Source organism: Corvus kubaryi, unplaced genomic scaffold (assembly GCF_017639235.1).
Source record: "Corvus kubaryi isolate FWS band 111438036 unplaced genomic scaffold, C.kubaryi_AGA036_p1.0 split1-37374, whole genome shotgun sequence".
In the NCBI taxonomy this organism is placed as follows: Eukaryota; Metazoa; Chordata; class Aves; order Passeriformes; family Corvidae; genus Corvus; species Corvus kubaryi.
The window spans coordinates 1532278-1554138 of record NW_024582079.1 but is presented as its reverse complement, the minus strand read 5'-3'; the positions used below and the strand labels follow the sequence as shown (position 1 = coordinate 1554138).

Here is a 21861-nt window from a genome sequence, read left to right as displayed (position 1 = left end):
TGTTCCTTCTCAGCTCATTTCCACAACACAGCAGCAATCAGAGCATCTTCACATAAGTGAGCTGCCACTGAAGGTGCTGAACCCAACTCTCTGTGCCAAAACAAACCCCCCTAGCATGTCAATGTGTCAGCTGTGAACACACCCTCACAGCCACACAGGTGTGCTCATAAACCACAGCTGCCATCAGGCGAGTTTTCTCCCCGGGGAGCATGGAGGAACCAAAGGAACAAGGAAGGCCCAGCAGGACCAAAAGCCTTTTGTTTTCGTAGTGAAATTCATGCTGGTGTTTGGGCCAGCCTGAGCTGACAAGCTCAGGTAAAAACACAAGGAGCAGCTGGCTAGAGAGGTGGAGAGGGACTGGGTCAGGGCATGCCATCCACGGGTTCCCAGGTGCAGGCAGACCCCAGACCCACAGCTCCTCACCCTCCTGCCCAGCACTCACACTCCTGCCATCCAAATCAGATGGACTAAAGCTGGGCCCTCTTCAGGCCTTGCAGTTCACACCTGGCAAGTGTAGACCAAATGCCCTGCCAGGTACAACTGTACCTGCTGGCAAGGAGCTGGGGAGCTGGAATCAGCCTCTATAAAATAGAAACATTTAAAGCCTTGGTGGTTATTCCAGCACCAGTTGGCTCCAACCTTGGTTCTGACCGCCAGTTCTCCTGGTGGATGGTTTCCAGGGATTCTCTGCAACCCAGGAAAACCATCACCTGTGTGCCTCCATCAACAGAGCCAGCTCTTCCCTGCTTCCCCGGGAAGATGCATCCTGTTCTGACTCCAGATAGAGACAAGGATGAGGTGGAAATACACATGGAAGAACAATGCCTCTTGCCAGATGCAGCAGTTTCTCTGAGAAAAAGCACATGTTTGCAATCCCGGTGAAGTTACCCAGAAACCAGGCAAGGAAAATGATGTAACAAGGTTCTCCAGTTGTCCAAAAGTGAATCACAGCCTCCACGACAGCCCCCCCACCTCAGCTTCTGCTGACTAATACCTGACACGACAGGCCCCTGGGAGGAACGGCACAGGAGAGCCCTTTAAGTGGTGCCTGGCTCCCTATCAAAACCACACAGAGGCTGTCTGGGACCTCCATCATGGGGAATTCCCCTTCTCCATGCCTAAAAGTAAGCTCAGCTGGGCCAGCCTTCCTGCATTTGGGGATTGCAGGCACAGAGCTCCTGCTCTGAAGGGCTCTCACTCCCCCCAGGCCCCTCCAGGACCCAGCCTGGTGAGTAGTGCGGTGATTTTTTCGGTGTGAGAGTGCCTGGGATGGAGTGAAGGGAAGGCAGGCAGCTTTTGGGGTGCTGAAAAACTAAACCACCCTTTTTTCTCCTCACAGAAATAAGCAGGGTTTCATTATTTCATGCAGGCTGAGGCATTAACTTATAAACAAAGTGTTTTCTGGTTCTGTGGGACTGCATTTAGCTTTGAAGACAGGTTTTCTGAAGGGTTGCAGAACAGCACTGGGCTTCTCATTGGGGTAAAACAAGACTTTCAGGGAACAAAAGGGAAGATATTGGGCATGTGTGGGGTCCTGCTGTCTCATCCCCAGCTGAGACTTCAAACACAAGCACAAAGAGCACATCAGGGTCCCACCAGCGCTGAGCTCTCATTACCCAGCCAGGCTGCCAGGGTGACGTCCTGCTGCCAGTGAAGGGCAGTCAGGAAAAGGAGATTGTGGGGTTTTAATTTTTACAACCCAAAACATCAAATCCCCAAGAAGTGGTGCGGCTGTGTGAATACAGCTGAGCAAGAAGCCAGGACTGGGGCAGCTCCAGCGAAGGACCTCGATGAACACAGCACCAGGTCACCTAAGGAGGACATGTCTGGAGTACAGGCAAAGAGCAGCACAGCTGCTTACAACGGGATTTCTTCACTCCTGGTTTGTTGCTTTTATTTATACATATATTTAATAAAAACCCACCACCTTCTCCTTGTGGCAAAACCAACCAAAGAAAGAAAATCAGGTAGTTGCTGAGCAAGTCCCAAAGACTAGAGTGAAACCAGGTGTTCCCTGTGCTTGTTGCTCCTCTGGCTGATTTCGGTGCTTCATGACGGCACAATTCCAGCAGCAGCACAGAGGAAAGAGATCCCTGGAATACACGCTCCGGTTAAAGGGTGGAATTTCCTCAAGGCTCGGTGGGGAATTCTCCCTGCCTCAGAGGAACATCAGCCTCAGCCGGCCGGCAGCACCACCCTCCTCCCTCCCGGTGCCGAGGCCAGCAGAGCGGCTCAGCACAGCCTCCCCTCAGCCATTGCTCCTCCACACCGGGGGGGACGCGGGGAGCCCCCCTCGGCCCCGCCATTTTGTGTCTCCACGAGCCGGGGGAGCCGCTGCAGGGCTCGGCCTCGCCGCTCCCCTACGAGCGGAACCACCCACAGAAGGAAGGCGCAGGCCGGCTGATGCCGCCCCTCAGAGCCCCACTCAGCCGGGCGGCACGGCCGTGCAGCCCCAGGGAACCCACAAGGGACACAAATAGCGACAACAGCTCCGCCATGACGAGCACCTTCCCCACCCTCCCCTTTATACCCCGCGCCGCGCGCCGATTGGCTGCGCCGCCTGTCAGTCAGGCTGGGAATTTCCCGGGGGCGGAACCAGCCCCGGTGCTGGTGGCGGAGCGGAGGGACCCGGACCGAGCCCCCGACCCCGATCCCGATCCCGGCAGCGGCCCCGCCGCGGTGCGCACGGCAGGTGAGCTCGGAGCGCTGCGGGGCCCTGCCGCCCTCGCGGACAGGAGCCCTGCCCGGGGCACCGGGCTCTTACCGGGCACCGGGGTCGCGCCGCCCCAGCGAAGGGGCCCGGGCCGGAGGGAACTGCCGGGATCGGGGCTGCGCGTTGCCTGTATCTGGCCGGTTCCCGGGTGCTCGGGCCGCTCGGGTGGTCGGGGTGAGACCCCGGAGGGGACCGGGGCCGTGCCGTCCCCCGGGGATTTGCCCCGGGGCCGCCCGGTGCCGCAGGCTGTCGCGGCAGTCGTGCCGTGCCTCAGTTTACCCTCTCCCGGTCAGGGCGGGGGCTGCTGCCGGCCCCCGCGGGGGACAGGCTGGGTGTCTGTGTTCCCGGCGGTGCCCGGGGGGAGAGGAGGAGGCTCGGCGGGGTGCGGGTGGGGGTCCCCTCGCCCCCCGAGCGGTGCCGATGCCCCGCGGCGGCCCCGCTCCGCTGCCGTGCCCGGCCCCGCTCCTCCCTCGGCCCGCCTTGCACAACCCCGGCGTTTCCCCGGGCCCACGCATCTGCCTCCCGACTATTCCTGGTTTGCGATCCCCCCCGGGCAGCGCCGGAGCGCGTGTCCCCTCCAGGGGGGCTGCGGCGGCCGTGGCCTCAAGGACCCTCCTGTCCATGCTGTTTTCCTTTCTCTTTGACTTTTTCACTCTGGTCCAGCCGTGTGTGTCCGTATCGCATGCGGATCAGAGGCTGGAATAGCTGGAGCAGGGATGGCAGCATCCTTCTCTTTTGGGAGGGAGGCGCAGCTTGTCTACCCCTTTCCTCTCCCTCAGTTCCATGCTAAGATCGCCACGGAGTGCAGAGAAAAAAATAAAAAAGATGCTGCCTGTCACGGATGATTTTGGGTGAGAATAGCTCCAGGTGGGACTCACGGGGATCTGCATCCTCTGAGAGATCCGGCTGTCCTGTCCCTGTGTCCCTGATACACAGGTTGTCCCCTATATCAAGAAGTCAAATGCAGCCTTTTCCATTGAGCTGGTTATTCCCATCACTTAGGTGGGTTATTCCCATCACTTGGGTGGGTTATTCCCACCACCTGGGGGAATGGGAGCTGTTCTGCTGCCACAAGCTCTTTTGGAGTGCACATTTCACAAAGAGCGCTGTCAGCTGAAGCGTTCTGGAGACTGGACTTTGGGCACTGGGATGAGTTCTGGAGACAGGAAGGCTCCAACCAGGCACATCCTTGAGAACTGTCTCTGTAGTGAGGTGAAGTAAACAAGAAGAAAACAGGAGAGGCTTTTTGCTGCCTTTGGCATCGTTCCTGGCTCTGCAAAAAATCCCACAACGCCCTTTCGGCCCGACCTACGCTGAGCAGACCTATTTACCACAGGGCTATGGGTTGTTGTTTGCCAGCAGCTGGTACAGAACTCTCGTGGGTGGAGGAAACCGAACCATCTACTCTTGTGGCATTGCAGATTTGGTTTTAAAGCAGCAGTCCTTACACTTTGGGTGGAACTTCGCTGGTGTAGCTTTGTGGTGCCACCGTCTGCTGCCACTTGGTTGTTGCTGGCCAAAGCACACCAAGATGGACAGGAGTAGCTTGGAAGCAAGGAAAAGGCTACAAGGAAAGGGGTGGCTATGCCTTGTTCTGCTTTGGAGTGCTGTGACAAGCAGCCATGATGCTGCTGAGCTCTGCAGGGAGAAGTGGAGCAGGCAGGATGAGCCAGATGTCTTTGCAGCAGAAGACGGGGTCTTGCGTAAATCCACCCCCATGCTGCCAGGAGAGCACCAGCACCATGCCTGGCTGCATGTCCTGCCTGCACTGAAGCTTCAGCCTATCCTGAGGAGCTCAGGATGCAGCTGTGTGTGGTTACCCATGTTTGTAAACCTGGCAGACCCAGGGAAATGCTTTATTTCCTTTGTGAGCAGCCCCATCAGAAGCAGGTTGTTTAGTGAAGCCTCTTTGGGAGGTGGGTTTTTGAGGCGAGAGTGGGATTTCTGGCTGGGGGACATCTTTTAATACCTGCTGTGTTTTGGGTATGGCTCTCGCCTTTCCCACCCTCTCTTTGTGGCTAAACTGGCTGGAAAGGAAACCTCTGCAAGTGGAGGTTCAGACCTTTCCCTTTGAGACCTGAGCCTTGCAATACCTGCTTTTCTCTTCTTTTATTACTCCCAGCTCAGTGGACTGCAGTGCCCAAAAAGTCTCATTACTGCTGCCTCCTAAAGCCAGCTCCACTTTTGCTTTCCTGCAAATGAGACCAGTCCAGCAGCCCAGGAATGGATGTCCATTGTCTGGAGAGCTGCTGGAGCTCTCTAGAAGAAAACCAGTCTGGGGGCTACAGTGTTTCCCAGTAAAATGATCAAACTGATCATTTCCAGGCGTTTTCCAGTAAAATGACAGACAAACAACAAAAATTTGTTCCATGGTGTCTGTCTGAATGGCTTTTGCTTTCCCTCTGAGGAGGCATGCCAGGGACCCAGCAGCCCCAGTCATGGGAAAATTATGCTGGCAGCCTGCAGGGATTTGCTTTCACCTCCTGTGATCCTGGTGCGGAGGAGGCTTCCTGTGAATATTGTGCACTGGAGTAAGGAAAACCCCCTTCTCCTTAGGGCTGGGCCATCACAGGATGGGAATTGAAGGGCTGCCAAGCCTGCAGCTCTGGGAGGCTGCTCCCCACCCTGGGGTCACTGCCCAAAGCAAACCCCCAGCAGTGCCAGCACCCTCCTGCACAGGATTCACATCCCAAGCCTTGGTATCTTCAGCGTTCAGTAATTGTAAAGTAGGAATCACATCCTTCTGCCACTTCTGCGTGGCTGGTACAGTGATTGCTGTGGCAGTGATGCGTGTTGTTCTGGGTGACAGCGGTGACAGCTCCAGCTCACTCCCAAGCCACAGCACAGCTATTTAAACACCACTCTGATTTCGTCTTTGCCCATGAGTCTCCCCTGCCCACTCACACTCTCATTCTCTACTGTTGCTGAGTTGCCATAAAAACTTGCTACCTAAAGGTCTTGGTGTCCCACATGGAACCAGCAACACCCACGGGTGCCCGTCTGGCAATCTCTGACAGTGGCTGGGCACGGAGCCAGCGAGCTGCAGCTGGGCAGCCACGGTCCATGCCTGGCCCTCAGCCCCCAGGGCTGTGAAATACTGTCAGATCACCTTAGGAACTGTTGACTGGCAAAGAGGAAAGTGTTTTCTGGTGGTTTGGTGGTTTCTGCTGGAGTTTGTGGTAGCTGTGTTTTCTTTGCGTAGTTAACCACCGTTAGGTGCTGGTCTGTGGTCCCTTCTCTCCTCCCCTCGTGTTTTTATTGAAATGAGATTTTTCACTGTAAATCTCACCTGTCAGAACTCTTAAGGAAAAAAGCTACAACAAACCAAGATTGGGATCAGTGGCTTGGTCTCTGGTCCCCAGGGTGACCTCTCTGTTCCAGCGGCTCCTTGCAGAAATTGGACTGTGCCTCCATTCCAGGAAAACCCACCCTGTCCCCAGTGATGGCCTGGAATGCTGTGGAAACCCCTCCCTCTTGCTGGCTATTGTTTGCTGGTGAATTTGTGGCTTCCATCAGCTGGAGATAGTCCAGTTCCTCTCCCCAGCTGTTGTTTGAAAACAGCTCCTGTGGTCCCTTTGCTGCAATCTCCCTGGTAGGGTACAGACCTTGAGTAGAAAAGTTCCTGATAGAATCTTGAGAATAGGGAATATCAGAGGTTTTCAGTGGTTCCATCTGGATGGGAGAATATGTGATCACTGTGAGTGAGCTCTGCTGTTTGGCAGGGTGATCAGTGCAGCTGGACTGTGTTTGAGGGATTCCTACAGGGGTGCACAGGGGACAGGGACCTCCCATGTGCTGTGGGACAAGGCAGAAAACCTCCAGGTTTGGGGTCTGGCGTTGAGAGAATGAGGACTGGTATTTCAGGCTGCTTCCAAGCCACATGGGGAGATGGTACTGCAGGAGAGAGCAGCTCTTCCCTTTCCTTCCTTCTCTCCCTGCCGCCCCTGACACACACCTGGGCTCGTGCTGGTGCACAATGCGGATGCCCTGCAAAGTGGTCACTGCAGAGTGGGTTTGGTACCCAGGTGTTCCCAGAACCCGAGGTCTGGAGCAGCATGTGGTGACTGGACAGCAGTGAGAGGGAGACTCATGTCCCCAGCCAGGCTGTGACGCCATCCCTGTTGTCTGCCGGGCTGGCCAGGTGGGTAGCATGGCCACAGGTGATGGCATTTCCCAGCCACAAGGGTCCCACTGGGCTATGTGCTGGGCTCATCCAACCTAGCCTTGAGCACTTCCAGGGATGGGGCAGCCACAGCTGCTCTGGGCAGCCTGTTTGGGTGCCTCACAGCCCTCAAAGTAAAGAATCTCTCCCTAATACCTAATCCAAACCTGTCCTCTATTTAAGACCAGCTGTGACAGTGCTGCCATCACAGGGACCCACAGCTCAGAAATGGCCCTGGTTCTTCCACAGCTTCCTGTCAGCTGCTCTGGGCTCCAGGAATAGCCTCTCCTCAGCTCACCCCACACCACCACAGCTGGGCAGCTTCCAGTGGTCACCACTTCCACTTCCTGCTTGGGACAGGGTCACTGGCTCCCTGTGGAGGGCCAGAGGCAATGGGGGGCTTGGCAGCACCCACGGAGCAGGAGGATGGTGAGACCCACCAGTGCATCTCCCAGAAGCAGAGTACTGCTGAGGCCAGGCCCAATTCCCTGTCGCTGAGGCAGGCGTTAATTGCTGCTCCAGTTGTGGATGCTGCCAGGTGGCAGTTGTCATCTGGAAAGTCCCTGCCGCTCCCTGGCAGGCAGGTCATCCAAACTGGAGATCAGCCTGGATCACTCATGGCATGAGCATTAGTCTGAGATTGAGACCGTTTCGGGTATAGGCTACCCCCTTCCCCTTTCAAAATGCCTCCTCTCAGTCCCTTCCTGCTCACCAGCTGTCTTGGCTGGGAGAAGAGCACTTTGGGGTACTCCTGTTGTGCCCCCAGGCAGCACCGCGGCTCTAGCTGGCACAGGAACCTTCTCAGCTGCTGCTCTGCTCCATGTTATAACCAGCTGGCATCATGGGGGGTAGTTCTGATAAGCTGTGCTGTGATTCACAGCACCTGCTTTATCCCCCCAGGAGATGGGTGAGACCTGGAGCCAGGATCCTGACCAGCTGTCCCCAGGCCAAACTTCAGCACAGGGGAGGCCTTAGGCCACCTGCAAGTGCAAGGAATTAGAAAAGCAAAGAGCACACACTGCTTGCGGGTGTTTTGTCTCCTTGGGCTTTGCTTCCAGCCCAGCACATGCCCGGATGTTCCCTGTGCCCAATTCAGGAAGCCATGCTGCTGACAGCCAGTTTTTCTGGCTGAGCCAGAGGACAGAGTGGGTCCCTGCCTGGCTCCTGGGCCTCATCCCCCAATACTGCCCAAACTTCCCCCTAGCTGTTGGTTAAGGCTTTTGGAGCTGCAGACACTGCCCCTCCCCAAACAGCCCCTCACGAGCCTTTATGCACCCCAGAAATACCGTTTGTTGGGCAGGATGCCCTGGTGACAGCGCCCAGGTTTGTGCTGGCATGGGTGGATGTTCCTGAGCTGGGTCTCCATCTCTCCAGAGATGCAGCAACCAGGGGTTGCAGCCTTCTCTGTGACTCCAGTGCTCTGCATGGAGAGCCAGCCCCAAGTGAGGCTGCTGGTGATGCCTCCTCCTGTGACACTTCTCATGGCTATGAGTCACCCTGACACATTTGCCCCAAGCAGGGCTGGAGGGGGAAGTGCCTTCACCTGGGTCACTTGTTGGCTGGCTGGCGAGCAGTGAGGCACCAGCACAGCATCCCAGACCCCCCATAGGGCTGGGCCAGGGGACTGTGGCATCATCTGGAGCCAGAGCAAGGTGACAGCGTGCTCCATTGCCTTGCAGGGATGCCTGGCTGGGAGGTAGGCGACTGAACAGCAGGCATGGAAGGGAGAGGACCTTACCATATATATGACCCCGGCGGGGGCTCCAAGGAAAATGGATCCACGGCCTTGGAGCGGCTGGTGGAGGAGAACACCCGGCTGAAAGAGAAGATGCAAGGGATCAAGTCTATCGGTAACTGCTGTGTGCCAGGGGGATGAGATTTGCCTTTGGGGCAGCCCAGCGTGTGCCCACAAAGCCGGGGGTTTCTTGCTTGGTTGAGGAAGGGTGCTGGTAGAAGCTGGGAGTCTTGGCACTGGGGCAGCAGCAAAGCTCTCCCTGTCCTGGAGGGTTGAGCAGGATATCTGAGCTTTTTCACATGGCAATGCAGAGGGAGCAAGAATTTTGCTGAACTTCTGGGGTGTTTTATGGTGGAATAAACAGCTGGAAAGAAAAGACAAGTGCTGGAGCAAGGACAGCTCCTTAAGAGTTCATAGGTGCTGGGATCTGTTTTGCTTTTGATGAAAATCCCCACCTCCTGCAAGCCCTGCTGGGCCAGGGGCTTTTCCCAGGTGTTTCTTAAGGAACCTGACGTTGAGTGCTCCCTGAGGCAGCAGGAACATGCCAGTGTTGAAATGTCCCAGCTGAGTTGTGCCACCCTCTTTCTTCTTGTCAGCCTTCCCCCGCTCCCACCCCCAGTTTTGCTTTCTGTCTCGTGAGCCAGCTTCCTCCTTTGGCTTCTGCAGCCAAATTTCCACCTGCCTCATGATTCCTGTTGTGTCACCATGCCTTTACCTGGTCGCTGGTGTGACAGCAGTCCCCCCCTCATTGGGGGAGGATTGCATTGCCCGTGCCAGACCCCAGAGTGGGAAGGTTGCACCTCTCAGTGCACCACCCAGGCTTAAATTTGTATCTTCTGGGAAGCAGAGGAGACCTCTGAGAGCCACAGTGGTGCCCTTCTGCCCCCTGTAACCAGACCTGTGTGTGTCATCATGAGGATCTCTGAAACCAGTGAGCCGCTGATCCAGCTTTGCCATTGGATTTATCCCAGAATAGTTGTTTCCAGCTGAAGAAGGACTATTCTGGGCACTTCTCCAGCCAAACAGGGTTATTGGTGCTGGTGGATGGAACTACTGCAGGACAGGCACTCAGGGAAGGAGGCTGAGTATCCTTTTGTTGCCCACAACAGGAGAGCTGCTGGAGGAGTCCCAGGTCGAGGCATCCAAGCTGCGGCAGAAGGCAGAGGACCTCGTGAAGGACAACAAAATGCTGATTGGATCACCTTCCTTGGAGGACTTGGTGGAAACTGGAGGTAGGAGATGGAGGAATAACCTGATGGCTCAGAATCCTGAGCTTGGGGGAAGGGAAAGGCTGTGCAAGAGACGTTAATGAAGGTCCTTTGCTGCCATGTCATCTCTGGAGTGTATCAAACCACTGCCATCCTCCTAAAAGGAAGTTTCTGTCCCACCCCATAGCTGGGGCAGAAATCATCCATCAGTGGCTGACTTTGCAGGGGTCTGCTGTCTGCATCCCTGTGCCAGGTGGGGAGACACCCTGCTCTCCAAAAGGCTCATGGCTGCATCCTCTCCCCTCTCCGCAGCCGTCGGCCCTGATCCCAGCTTCACACGGGCAGTGCCAGGCAGTGCCCAGCCGGACACGGAAGCACGGAAATCACCTCCGAGTGTGAGTCTGCTGCATGTGGAAGCTGGTGCTGGCATGGCTGGAGAGGGAGGGACTCTCCATCTAATTAAAGCAAAAGAAGGCAGCCTTTAGCCTCTAGAAATAGGGATAAACCTGAAAGGAGGGGTCAGCTCCCCTGCTGTACTCCTGGTGGTCCCTCTCTTTGTGTGGTGGGCATCCTGGGCTGCCATTCCCTGGGGAGCCCTGACCTGGCTGCCTCTCCTTGCAGGGATCCTCTTCAGAGTTTGAGATCGTTGCCATCGAAACGCAGGGGTTTCCCCAGGAGAGCAGGAGAGCGGTGAGTGGCCCTGCAGGATTTGGTGTTCGCGGGTGGGGAGTCAAGCCAGTCAGTGTCAGGGGTTTGGGGGTGTGCAGGGCTGTAGTGCTGTGCCCAGGCAGGCACCAGCAGGGCTGGCAGACCCATGTCAAGGCAGCCCTTGGGCAAACCACAGAGGAGGGATAAACTGGACAAGGGCCTGGCTGGGCTTGGGGAAGGGGCCAGTGAAGCAGCCCCAGCCAGATGGGGACACTGATGTCTGCAGATGCCACACAACAGCGGAAGGAAGAGCTGTGACAACCCAAGTAGCTGTCAGTGATGCTCTGATGTTCAGCTGGTGCCCACTCTGGGTAGGAGGACCAGGTTTCCAAGCCCTGTCATTGTGTGAAGGGTTTGCCCTAGCCAAAGTACCTCTGTGTGCTCCATTTGCTGCCACCTGAATGTCCTCCTGGCTGTTATTGCCCGACCTGTCCTGGTCTGGTTTTTTGTGTGCTGGAAGGGAGGGGAGAAAGGATGGGGAGCCTAAGGGGAATGAACATCAGCTGGCACAACATGGTACCAGTAAGAGGACATGCTCTCCTTGTACATCCTATTCCTATTGGCCAGAGAGGCTCTTGGAGGGGTTGAGTCTTACTGGACCCTCCTGGGGTGCAGCTATTGAGGTGATGGAGAACAGAATGGGATCTGCTTAGCCACCAGCTGCTGCTGCCCAAGCAGAGTCCAAGTCCTGTGCACACACCCAGATTCTCCCAGCTTGGGTCCTCACTGCCTCCCTTGCCAGCAGACATGGGTGGGAGGAGCTGGGTGTGCTGTGCCCCACACACACCTTCCCACGGCAGGTTTGGGGCTGTAAACTCCAGGGTCAGCATGCTGGGGACACACTGGGCTGCCCTGTGATGCAACCTGGGGCATTCCCACAGGCAGCAGGTGAGTCAGCGGGGCTGGGAGCGGAGCAGGCGTAGGTGTGCCAGCACATCCCCAGCTCCTCCCAGCAGTGCCATGTGCGCCAGCTGTTGTGCCAGCAGCACCTCCTAGGATATGGAGGAGTTAACTAACCACACCAAAGGAGCATAAACCTCCTGGGGACACCTGCCATGGGCAGGGTACGCCCTGACACTGGTGGGTGTGCTCTGATCTGGGCTTTCCCAGCTGCTGTTTAAATCCTGTGCGTCACCCTCTTGGCTGTCACCTGCCAGAGGGCTTGGGTTCCTGGTGCCTGGCGTGCCACAGCAGCAGGGGAGCACAGAAGGAGGGCAGGTGGAAGGAGAACGTGGGGATTGGGGTATGACCACAACCCCTTCCAGCAACAGACCAGGGTGTACATAGAGAGGACAGTCTCAGGAGCTGGGATTTTTAGTCTTGGTGCTGATGGGGAGAGCTCGGGTGGAGAAGAGACCAAGGGTGGAGATGCCTCCATTGCTGTCAGCGATTTGAGAGTGTATTCTGCTCAGACTACGCCAGGGCACAGGGAGTCCATGGGCTGCTGCCATGTCCTCCTCCACCCGGGGTCTCGGTGTGCCATATCCAGCAGCTGGGAGTCAGACCGTCACAAAGCTGACACAGTTTTTCAGCATACTGAGGGGTGCTGCAGAGTGTCTTGGTGCTGGTCCAGCTCCCCACCACAGCCTTTGATGGGACATGAGGTTGATCTGCCCCAAGAGGAACTTTGCAATGCTCCTTTAACTGGTCTGACCACACTTGATCCCCTCCCCATTGCCAGGACTTGGAGCAGCCACCGAACGAGGATGCCAACCTGCTGCCCCAGCTGCAGCAGCTGGAGAACACGCTGAGTGGCTGCGCCAAGGAGGCCAGCAAGGACCAGGTCTTCGTGCGCATGGGCTACATGGCCTCCGAGCTCAAGCGCTTGGCCTCCAAGGTGCACAAGAACGAGCAGAGAACATCCTTCCTGCAGGTGAGCGAGGGCTGGCCTGGCGCTTCATGGAGGTTTTCCCCCTTCTGTTTTTTTGCCCCACCAAAACCCTCCTGCTCACCCTGAGGTGGACATCCACCTCCTTAGCGTGGCTTGTTGGGAGGTGGGTGGCCCAGGGCTGGCCACGGCCCTCACACTGCCAGTGTTCACCCTCCAGACGCTGTGTGAGACACTGCACAGTGAGAACAAGGAGCTGCGCACCAAGCTGGAGCATGACCTGGAGCAGAGAAACCAGGCTCTGGAGAAGCTCAGGTGAGGCTGGGCTATGTGGATGGGGACAGGGCTACCCTGGGAGCTTCTTCCTGCTGACCCATCCCTTCCTGCCCACAGGTGTGAGAACCAGGAGCTCCGGAGGATGGTGACGCTTAGCAGCCAGGACAGTGGGAAGAGGGAAGCCGCCGAGCAGCAGCAGGTGAGGAGGCAGCATCTCCTTGGAGAGGGCTGGGAAGGAGGCAGGGAGCCCGCTGACACATCAGCAAAGACGGCCTCATTTTAATTGAGCCCCCAGTTTGTCCCAGTATGACCAGCAGGACTTCTCAGGGTCTCAAGGGGATGGGGGAGGCAGTGGGAGGGGAACTGGCTTGAGTTTAGCCGGCCTTGGGCACAGCCTCCACAAAAGCCCTGAGGGTCCCCCCCGTGCGCGTCCAGCAGAGCGGTGCCATGGTGGAGAAGGCGCCGGGCAGAGAAGAGCTGGAGGCCAAGGAAAAGAAGGTGAAGATCCTGGAGCACCAGCGCAGGGAGGTGAGGACCAGGCTGGGAGGGAGGCACCACTAAGGAGGCGGGGAGTGGGCAGAGGGGGCACAGGGCTGGGATGGCACCGAGAGACTGGGGCAGGGCTTCAGAGCTGCAAGGAAGCACTGCTGGGGCTGGGATCCCCATCCAGCTGGTCTCCAGAGTGCTTTCACAACAGGAGTCTGCTGGGGACCACCACAGCTGGTTCGTAGCAGGATTTGGGCTCCTGTTCAGCCATCCCTCTCTCCCTGCAGCTGCTGGAGGTGAATAAGCAATGGGATCAGCATTTCCGCTCCATGAAGCAGAAGTACGAGCAGAAGGTAGGCCTGGGTGCTCAGGGCTGGGTGCTTGGGGGGCACATTTCTGCTGGGTGCTGGCTGTGGGCACTCAGAGGAAACAGTGTAGGGAGGTTTGGGGGCTGCCTGTACCTCCTTTCCCCCAGTGTGAGTCCTTCCAGGCCAACATCCCCACTCCCTCCTGGCAGGTCACAGACCTACACCAGGAGCTGGCTGAGGCCCGCAGGGCAGTGACCGAGCTGGAGTCGGAGCGGGAGCAAAAGCAACGGGATTTTGACCGCAAGCTGCTCCTGGCCAAGTCCCGGATCGAAACAGAGGAGGCGAGTCCTTGGGAAGGGTGACAGGGAGCTGCCAGCCCTGTTGCCCTGCCCTGGCTGATCTCCCCCCACTCTGGGTCCTGCAGGCAGAGAAGGAGAGGCTGGCCATGGAGGTGAGGGACCTGCAACAGAGGATGCGGTTCCTGCAGGAGCAGCTGGCTCCGGTCACCAGGCAGCGGGAATACCAGGAAAAGGAGATCCAGAGGCTGAACAAGGTGGGGGCCAGGGCACAAGCCTTCACTGCAAAATGTCTTTAATGTTCTCCAGTCTCTTCACCTCTCTCAAATCCAGAACTGACCCTGATAACCCATTCTTGCCCAGGCAGAGACTTGTATCAGGCCCACCACTTGTATGAGGCCCACCACATCCCTCTGGGCTCCCAGGAAGGGGGGTTCAAGGAGGGTCTGTTGTCCCTCTTGCCCCTGCCCAGTTATACCCACTTCCCATGCTGGGCACATGCCCGTGGTCCTCCAGAGGCATCTTGGGCACTGAATTTGCTCTGACCCTGCTCCCTCCTCTTCCTCTCTAGGCACTAGAAGAGGCCCTAAACGTCCAAGCCTCTCCACCACCCATCTTTGCCATGGAGCCGGCAGGGAAGCTGCCACAGCAGGAGCTGCTGACCCAGAATGAGCTACTCAAGCAGCAGGTAGGGCAGGACACAGAGCCACTGGGGACGGGGAAAGAAATACATGTCCTGAATCTCCACAGCAAAGCCCTGTGTGCCTGGAGCAGCGCAGCAGCTGGGCAGGTGTCAGTGCTGGGGTGGTGGGGGTTGGGAACCCAACTCAGCATCCTCCAAGCATTCATCTGGAAGGACCACAGCCATGGGCCATCATGCCAGCCCACATGCCTGGGGCTTGGCATGGCTGGTAGAGTCAAGGATGGCAGCGCAGTGATGGGGTTGCTTAGGGGAGGTGTCTGCCCTCAGCCTGGTGCATCCACATTCTTTCTTCCTAACAGGTGAAAATTTTCGAGGAAGACTTCCAGCGGGAACGGAGTGACAGGGAGAGGATGAATGAGGAGAAGGAGGAGCTGAAGCAGCAGCTGGAAAAGCTGCAGAAGCAGTTGGTCCTCTCCAACAACCAGGTGAGCAGTGCTGGGTGCTACTAGCAGTGCTCTGGGAGCCCCATGTCAGCCCCATGTGTCTCGGAAATGCTTGTCCCCAGTGTCACAATCCCCATATCCACCTCGGAGGAGGGGCTGGGTGTCAACACCAGCGCTCTGGGAGCCCTGGGTGTGTTAGAGGTGCTTGTCCCCAGTGTCACAGTCTGTGTACATATCTAAGAGTAGGGGCTGAAGGGGGACAGGAGGGCCAGAGGGGTGTTTTTTCTGCTGCTTGTCACTGCCAGAGCATCTCATTTCACTCATGTCCTCTTTCTGCACCCCTCCTGGCAGTCTGGCTGGGGAGACTGGTGCAGGCATTCCCTCAGCAACCCCAATCCACGAAGATGAGGGGTGGCAGGGTGGGCTCTGCACTAACCCCTCTTCCTCCCAGCTGCGAGCCTCCAAAGACGACTGCCAGAGGGAGAAGGAGGAGAAGGAGAAGCTGAAGAAGCTGCTGAAACAGCACAAACAGGTAGGGATGGGAGGAAACCCTCTTTGGGCAGAAGGGCTGGGGGCTGCAGGTAATGGGTGGTGGTGAGGGTGGTGGTGGGGGTGGTGGTGGGCTGCCCTTGGGATCTCCCCAGCATCTGTCCTGGCTCCTTGCAGGCTTCTGGAGAGAGGCTGCACCCTGAGCCGGGGCCGGGGCCGCTGGGCCCAGCCTGCCCCATGTACCAGTACCAGTACAGTCCCCCCATGGCTCACCCCATGTACCACGGCTACGACGAGTGGCAGCAGATCCGATACCCGCCAGCCACGCCAGGCGAGCACACACAAGGACAGAACTTCCACCACTTTCCCCCGGTGAGACTCTACCTGTGCCAGCAGGAGGGGGGAGCAGAGGGTGACATGTGGGTGGGTCTGGGGCTCCCTGCCCTCCAGGGCCACCGCGTCCCAGAGCAGGGAGCTGAGCACGTGTCCTGTTGGCATGTGGCTGCTCAGCCCCTTTCCACCCCATTCTTCTCCTCCTCACACCTTGTCAATCAATCACAGAGTGCAGCCTCATGATTCACATCCCAGGTTAATTCCCTGTCTCTGTTCCATCTCTTCCCACAGCCCGAGTACCCTTGGCGCCCGCCCTGTGCCATGGCTCACAGCCAGAACGCCCAACCAGTGGCCGGGGTGAAACCGGTCCCCAAGGACTTGGGTAAGGCTCAGACCCTTCCTGGCAGGGGTGCCCGTCCTTCACCCTGAGACTTTGGGCACTTGGCTGAACAAGTGGGGAGGGATGGGGGCACATCTCTCCAGGCAGTGGTCATTTCCCCTTAGTCCCCACCTCTCATCAGCTGAGGGGATGATTATGCCATGGGGCTGATCCCTGTATCCCCACAGCACCCAAAGTCAGGCTGAGCCCCAAAAGCTCATGGAGTTACGGCAGGTGGTGCTCAGGGATAACAACCATGCCATGGCTGGCATCCCTCCTGTGGGGCTTGTGTGAGAATGAAGAACTGTGCTTACCCTGTGCCACCCCTCTCTTGTGTCTCAGAACAGGCAGGTCCTGGACTGCCCTAACGCCAAGGACCGGCCACGCTCCGACACCAGTGGAAGAGGAGTAGGGTGTGTGTGTGTGTGCCCGTGTGTGTGTGTCCAGGAGCTTCCTCCGGCTGCCCATGCCTGTGCAAGGACACGTGCTGCACGTGGGGGCTCAGCAGCGCCTTCCCCCAAGGAAATCATGAAGGAGGGACTAAAGGTGGCATCGCAATGGCAGCCAGCACGGGGTCAGTCCCCTGCAGCCATCCCCTTCCTCATAAGGAGCCAGGCCTGGCATCGCTGTAGACCCAAGCCAGGCCTTCAGGGAAGAGGAGCCAGTGTTTCCCAGGAGCTACCCCAGTCCAGAGCCTCTGGAGGAGCGGGTAACAGCAGGGACTCTCCCGGCAGTGGGAGACCCCACACTCCCAGGCAGGTGCTGGCCGCAGCCATGGCCCGGCCTGAGGGTGGTTGGTGTCTTAGTATTTATTTAAGGACTGAAGTGTGGCTGAGTCTCTCTGGTTTTGTCCTGAAAGCTGCTTCCTGTGGGGCAGCCTCTGCCTGGGGAGGGGGAGTGGGAAGGATACCAGGGCTGTTGGTCCCCATGTGCTCGGGTATAGCCATAGAAACAGACTTCGTGCCAAGGGGACCCCCAACCCTTGCTTGGGCACCCCAGAATCTGTTGCCCCAAGTGTGTGCCCCCCACCTTCCTCTGTGTGCTGAGCTCAGCCCCTCACCCTCCCCTCTCCTGCCCCCCACCTCTGCCAGGGCAGAGAAGCCCCTGCTGCCCCCTCTGCCTTTCCATGCAGCAGTGGCCTTGGGGACAGTCTTTGACATTGCACACAGCAAATCTTGCTTCACAAAACAGGTCTGGAGGGGAAAAAAACAAACACAACCCAGTTTCTGTAAGCATGGCTGTCACATGTGTGACAGCAGGAAGCACAGGATTCCAGTATGCTCCTTGCTGGGACTTGTCCCCAGTCCCACCTCCAGCCCCTTTTGCCCACTTGTGCTTTGCACTCACTCCCTGTCCTGTTCCCAAATGCTGGGCTGTGAGAAGTCCACATTTGCAGTTACTGTGGAAAAAACTGAGTTTCTCCAGTCAGGCGCTGCTACCCCCAGGCTGGCCACTGTGCCCCCCACTCTTCCCCCCCTACCCCTGGCCAACAAGTGGGGCTGCACATTTGCAGAGCCTTTATTTGGTGTTTCTATGGTGGGTGGCAAGGGGCTGGCCACCCCTGACCAGGAGAGCAGCACATCTGTGTGCCAGGACCACGGGCAGCCTGAATGCACTGAAGAGCTGCTCCGTGCTCGGCACGTTTGGGCCGGGCCCGCCCCAGCCAGGGGCTTTCGGGCCGAGCCTTCATGGAGATGTGGTTTCCTGCTCCAGGGACAGCCAGCCCCTGCATCCTCCCACTGCCTGGGATGGTGGAGCAGAGGGGGCAAGCTGGAGGCCAGGAGGTGTCACCACCAGGGGTCGAGGTGGGACACAGGGATATTGGAAGTATCCCACTGCCATCGCTGAGGTCTCTGCCACGAGGTTGCCCAGCCCAGCATCCTGACTGGGGGGTGCCAGAGACAGGAGCAATGGAGAGGACAGTGCGTGATTCCTGCTGCTGGGGAACATTGGGGGAGGGAATGGAATGGGAAGCAGCTGTGGGGGGATGTTGGCCCTCATGCAAGGGCCCCAGGCTCTACTGGTCAGCCTGTTCCTGGTGCTGCACCCGCTGCCGCAGGTAGGCTATGATGTCATTCTTCACCACGGAGATGTTGGTGCGGTGGTACCAGCGCATGACCGGCACACCCTCGGGGCTCACCAGGAACTTCTCGAAGTTCCACTTGATGTCATGGTTCCGCAGAGGCTCCCAGAAGAGCTTGTTGGGGTTTCCAAACTCCTCCGCCACCGGGGGACAGGCGTTCTGCAAGGGGGAGCCAGTGCATCACTGCCTTGCCCCTCCAAAAAGCAAGCTGGGTGTGTCCCCCTCATCTCCCCTTGCCATAGCACCCACCTTCAGGAAGGTGAAGATCTTCTGCTCATTGGCCCCATTCACATCCCCTTTCTGGAACAGCTGGAAGTTGGGAACAAAGCCACCTCCTGGCCTGACATGCCTACAAGGGCAGGGAACAGGATGTTGTGCAATTGACAGCTCTGGGTGCTTGCACAGGGGTGGTGACAGGACCCCAAACCCCTTGTTTGGGGGCCACAGCCAGCAGCAGCTGCAGCCTGTGCTCCCACTGCCTGGCTGGGACCCCGGCAGAGCCGAGGGGATCAGGTGTCCCACAGCCCCCACCACAGTACTCACTTAAGCGCAGGGAGGATCTCTGAGTTCTGTCCGGGTTCCTGCTTCCCAAATTGGTTGGAGGGGAAGCCGAGGACCACGACCCCCTGGTTTCTTAGTTCATCTTGTAGTGCATTCAGTTCTGCATGCAAGGAGAGCCAGGGGTGGGTTAGCAGGGGACCGGGCACACCTCCGCACCTGCACTTACCGCCTGGGACCCTCCCAGTCAGGCCGGGCCCTGGGGAGCAGGCATTAACCCTTCCCCAGCTCCCCAAAGCAGAATGGACCTTGCAGACATGCCAGAGGCCGCACTCCTGGGCCCTGCCCTGACCCCGAGGTGCCCGTGCCCCGCAGGACCCTTACCAACATACTGCAGGGTCAGGCCTCAGTATGTGGCTACGTTGACAAAGAGCACTGTCTTCCCCCTGTACCTCTCAAAGGGGATGTACTCGTCCCCATCGAGGGTCAGGGCCCCGTAGCTGTAGATGGTGTCCTTCACCGAGTGGTAGCAGTCCACCTGTGGGGCGAGGAGCATCCCGTGGGAGCGGGCTGGGGGCTGCCAGCCGCCCCGCTCCCCATCCCTCCCCACGGCCAGCAGAGCAATGGGGCCAGCCCTGCTGCTGGCTGCGGGGACGGCTGCCAGCGTTGTGTCCCCTGCCCTGAAAGGTGCTGGCAGCAGCCAGGCTCTGGCATGCCAAGGTCGCGGTGGTGGGACAGGCTGACTGGAGCACGCGGATGCACATGGCTCTGGCTGCACCTTGGGGAATGTTTACCGAGCAGGGAGCAGCAGGAAGGCGAGTGGCTGCAAAACAGCCGGAGCACAGGAGGAGGCCAGCACCAGAATCCCGAGGCTGTGGGCAAGTGAGCAGGACCCACCACCCCTCCCGGCACCCTTGGGGACAGGGGCAGCGCAGGGGGTTCCGGGTGGGATGGGGAGGGGGCCGGGAAGGGTCGGGCTGGAGCAGCCCCTGTGTGCGGGGCCGCAGCGGTTAACCCAGAGGAGCCCGTCTCCTGTCCCCACCAGGGTACCCAGGCTCAGCCAAGTGCCACCGAGGGGCTATTTTGGGAGCTGGCAAGAGGTGAAGTCACAGGGGCTGTGCTCGAGGAATGAAGGCTCCGTGGCACTGTGGGGCCCCGGTGGCTGGGGGGCTGACAGTTGCCCCTGCCCGCTGGGCTGTGGGGACACGGTGCCTTCTGCACCTTCCAGACATGGGGGAATCCCCCGGACATTGCACGGAAAAAAATGCCCGTGCTCTGCTCCTGAGGAGGTCACTTGGGGGACACATGGCTCTGTCCCCAACCTCAGGACAGCGATTCTTGGCCCTTGGCAAGAACTAACTCAGCAAATCCCCCCGTGATCCAGGCACCGGGATTGTAGGGGGAAGGAGGGGGAGTCACGGGGCCACCGTGCCCCGCTCCTGCCCCGGGGAGTCCTGCAGAGAGCCTTGGAAACAGGCGCTTCCCCCGGGTGTCACACACCCCCTAAACCCCCCCTGAACGCCCCGTGGGGGTGTCCCCCTCCTCTTACCTTCTCCCTCTCCTCACTTCGCCCCAGCTGGACGAGCCCAGCCAAGAAAAGGGGCAAAATCCAGTTGCTGCGGGAGCAGCCCCCCATGGCTGGGCGCGGGGTGCCGGCACCCCCCTGACAGCCCGGGGCGAGCGGCGGGGACGAGCGCCGCTGTCGCCTGCTGTCACCTCCGAGCCCGGCGGCCGAGAAATAGCTGCGGGGCTGCGAGGGGGGAGCCAATGGCCGGGGGGGGCCGGGCCGGGGCCGCGTTAACCGTGTGGGCTCTGGGACGGACACACGGACACACGGACCGACACCGCCCGGGGGTGGCACCACGGCCTGGCGGGGACCCGGGGCACCCACGGGCACACGGGGCAGCGGCATGTGCCGAGGGTTTGTGCAACGTGTTACCCGAGGCGGGATTAAACCCGCGAGGTGGGGGGAGAGGTATCGGGGGGAAGGGGGGAAAGAGGTGACGGGGAATGGAGAGGGGCCAGGGCGGGAGAGGGGACGGGGGGAGAGGTGTCGCGGGAGAGAGGTGCCCCATCCTGCACAGGCCACCCAGCCTGGGTGACATTTCCCCCCAAGTGGGGTGTTGGCACCCGAGAATCAGGGACCAAACTCCCCTTCGGGGAGGCCAGGCCGGGGTTCAGTGGGTGCCCCCGAATGGCTGCTCCAGCAGGGCTGGGGAAGGTTGATCCCGATTCTCTCCTTTGTGCCCGGTAAATGAAGGTGCTGCCAGAAGCAGCTCTGGAGGAGGATCCCTCCTGCCAGGGGCTGTTTTGGGGCTCGAGGGCTGTGGCTCCATGATGACCCTGCTGGGGTCAAGGGCAGGGCACTGCTGTTCCTTAGCCCTTGGTGTCCCCAGGGGCAGGAGTTTCCAGGGTCCTGTTTGCTTAGCCAAGGAATGTGAACATTTACCCTGGGCTGTCTCCAAGGAAAATATCCGTGATGAGGTGTAAATTCACTGAAATCCCCCAACAAAATTATTTGATGGGAGAATTAACTGGCTGGAGGGGAGCTGGGGGAATTGTGGTTTTGGGGGGAAGCTGGCCTGGGGTGGAGGACAGGATGGGGTGGCAGTGGGTGAGCCCTGTGGGGACCATGAGCGCCAGCATGAGGTTTGGCTTTACTAGAAAGCAGGGTCAGCCCTGCCACGATGCTGTCACCGAGCCAGCTGCTAGAGATGCCACCAAGGAAGGGGAGTGTGGCCATGGGTTAAGAGGAAGCTGGGAGCAATCTCCCAATCCATGTTCTTCACCAGAAGGAACACCATGTCCTGGGAAAGGCTGATGTTTGAGGCTCCAGCTGCAGCCTCAGCTGGCGTGGGAGGGCTGGGAGTTGGGTACATCCCCCAGGCACACAGAGAACCCGTGGAGCAGGGGAGCTGGGGGTCTCTCTGTCACCGGCAGCATTTCCCAAAGCTTTAAACCTGCACTGCTACTGGAGAAATGGCTTGGCCCTGCCCTGCCTGGTCCCCAGGCAATGGGGGGTGTTCCCCCAGCTCCAGGCAAACCCCCAGGATGCTCGGCCACTGCCTGGGGACTGCACAGAGCCCATCACAACATGCCAAGAGCCAGGCTAGCTAGCAACAGGGGTGCTGTGGGTGGAGCGAGGTGGCTCCTTGCCAAAACCTGTAGGCGCCAATACCCAGGGTTTGACCCTCCCCACCTACTTCCCAGGCTCTAGGGAGATTTGGGCCCGTGGGGGTGCAGCTCCTGGCCTGCAAACTGCTTCCACGTCTC

At 58.8% G+C, this 21861-nt stretch overlaps 2 protein-coding genes and 1 long non-coding RNA gene across 6 annotated transcripts; 1 reads left to right on the top strand and 2 right to left on the bottom strand.

The window, feature by feature from the left end:
* The first annotated feature begins 1147 nt into the window (after window positions 1–1147).
* On the top strand, window positions 1148–16837 carry LOC121657788 (TNFAIP3-interacting protein 1-like). 4 transcript variants are annotated; one of them, XM_042013881.1, is made up of 18 exons: window positions 1148–1228; window positions 8555–8725; window positions 9720–9842; window positions 10131–10213; window positions 10440–10508; window positions 12208–12399; window positions 12575–12669; window positions 12748–12829; window positions 13066–13158; window positions 13404–13469; window positions 13634–13765; window positions 13849–13977; window positions 14292–14408; window positions 14723–14848; window positions 15258–15338; window positions 15473–15667; window positions 15920–16010; window positions 16350–16837. In XM_042013881.1, exons 2-18 carry the CDS (start codon window positions 8593–8595, stop codon window positions 16373–16375), a joined length of 1833 nt encoding a protein of 610 aa, XP_041869815.1. In that variant the 5' UTR covers window positions 1148–1228; window positions 8555–8592; the 3' UTR covers window positions 16376–16837. The 4 variants fall into 4 exon arrangements, with proteins under 4 accessions (XP_041869815.1, XP_041869816.1, XP_041869814.1 ...); XM_042013882.1 differs by lacking the exon at window positions 1148–1228 and adding an exon at window positions 2572–2692 and having other exon boundaries at window positions 13069–13158; XM_042013880.1 differs by lacking the exon at window positions 1148–1228 and adding an exon at window positions 2572–2692.
* On the bottom strand, window positions 1869–3491 carry LOC121657790. The gene is made up of 2 exons (XR_006013717.1): window positions 2765–3491; window positions 1869–2093 (listed from the first exon to the last, which is right to left on the bottom strand). It is a non-coding gene; the product is annotated as an uncharacterized LOC121657790 (long non-coding RNA).
* A 670-nt stretch (window positions 16838–17507) lies between the features above and the next one.
* On the bottom strand, window positions 17508–20515 carry LOC121657789 (glutathione peroxidase 3-like). The gene is made up of 5 exons (XM_042013885.1): window positions 20138–20515; window positions 18973–19126; window positions 18634–18751; window positions 18340–18439; window positions 17508–18249 (listed from the first exon to the last, which is right to left on the bottom strand). The coding sequence occupies exons 1-5, from the start codon at window positions 20498–20500 to the stop codon at window positions 18025–18027; spliced, it is 960 nt and encodes a 319-aa protein (XP_041869819.1). The 5' UTR covers window positions 20501–20515; the 3' UTR covers window positions 17508–18024.
* Between the last annotated feature and the right edge of the window lie 1346 nt (window positions 20516–21861).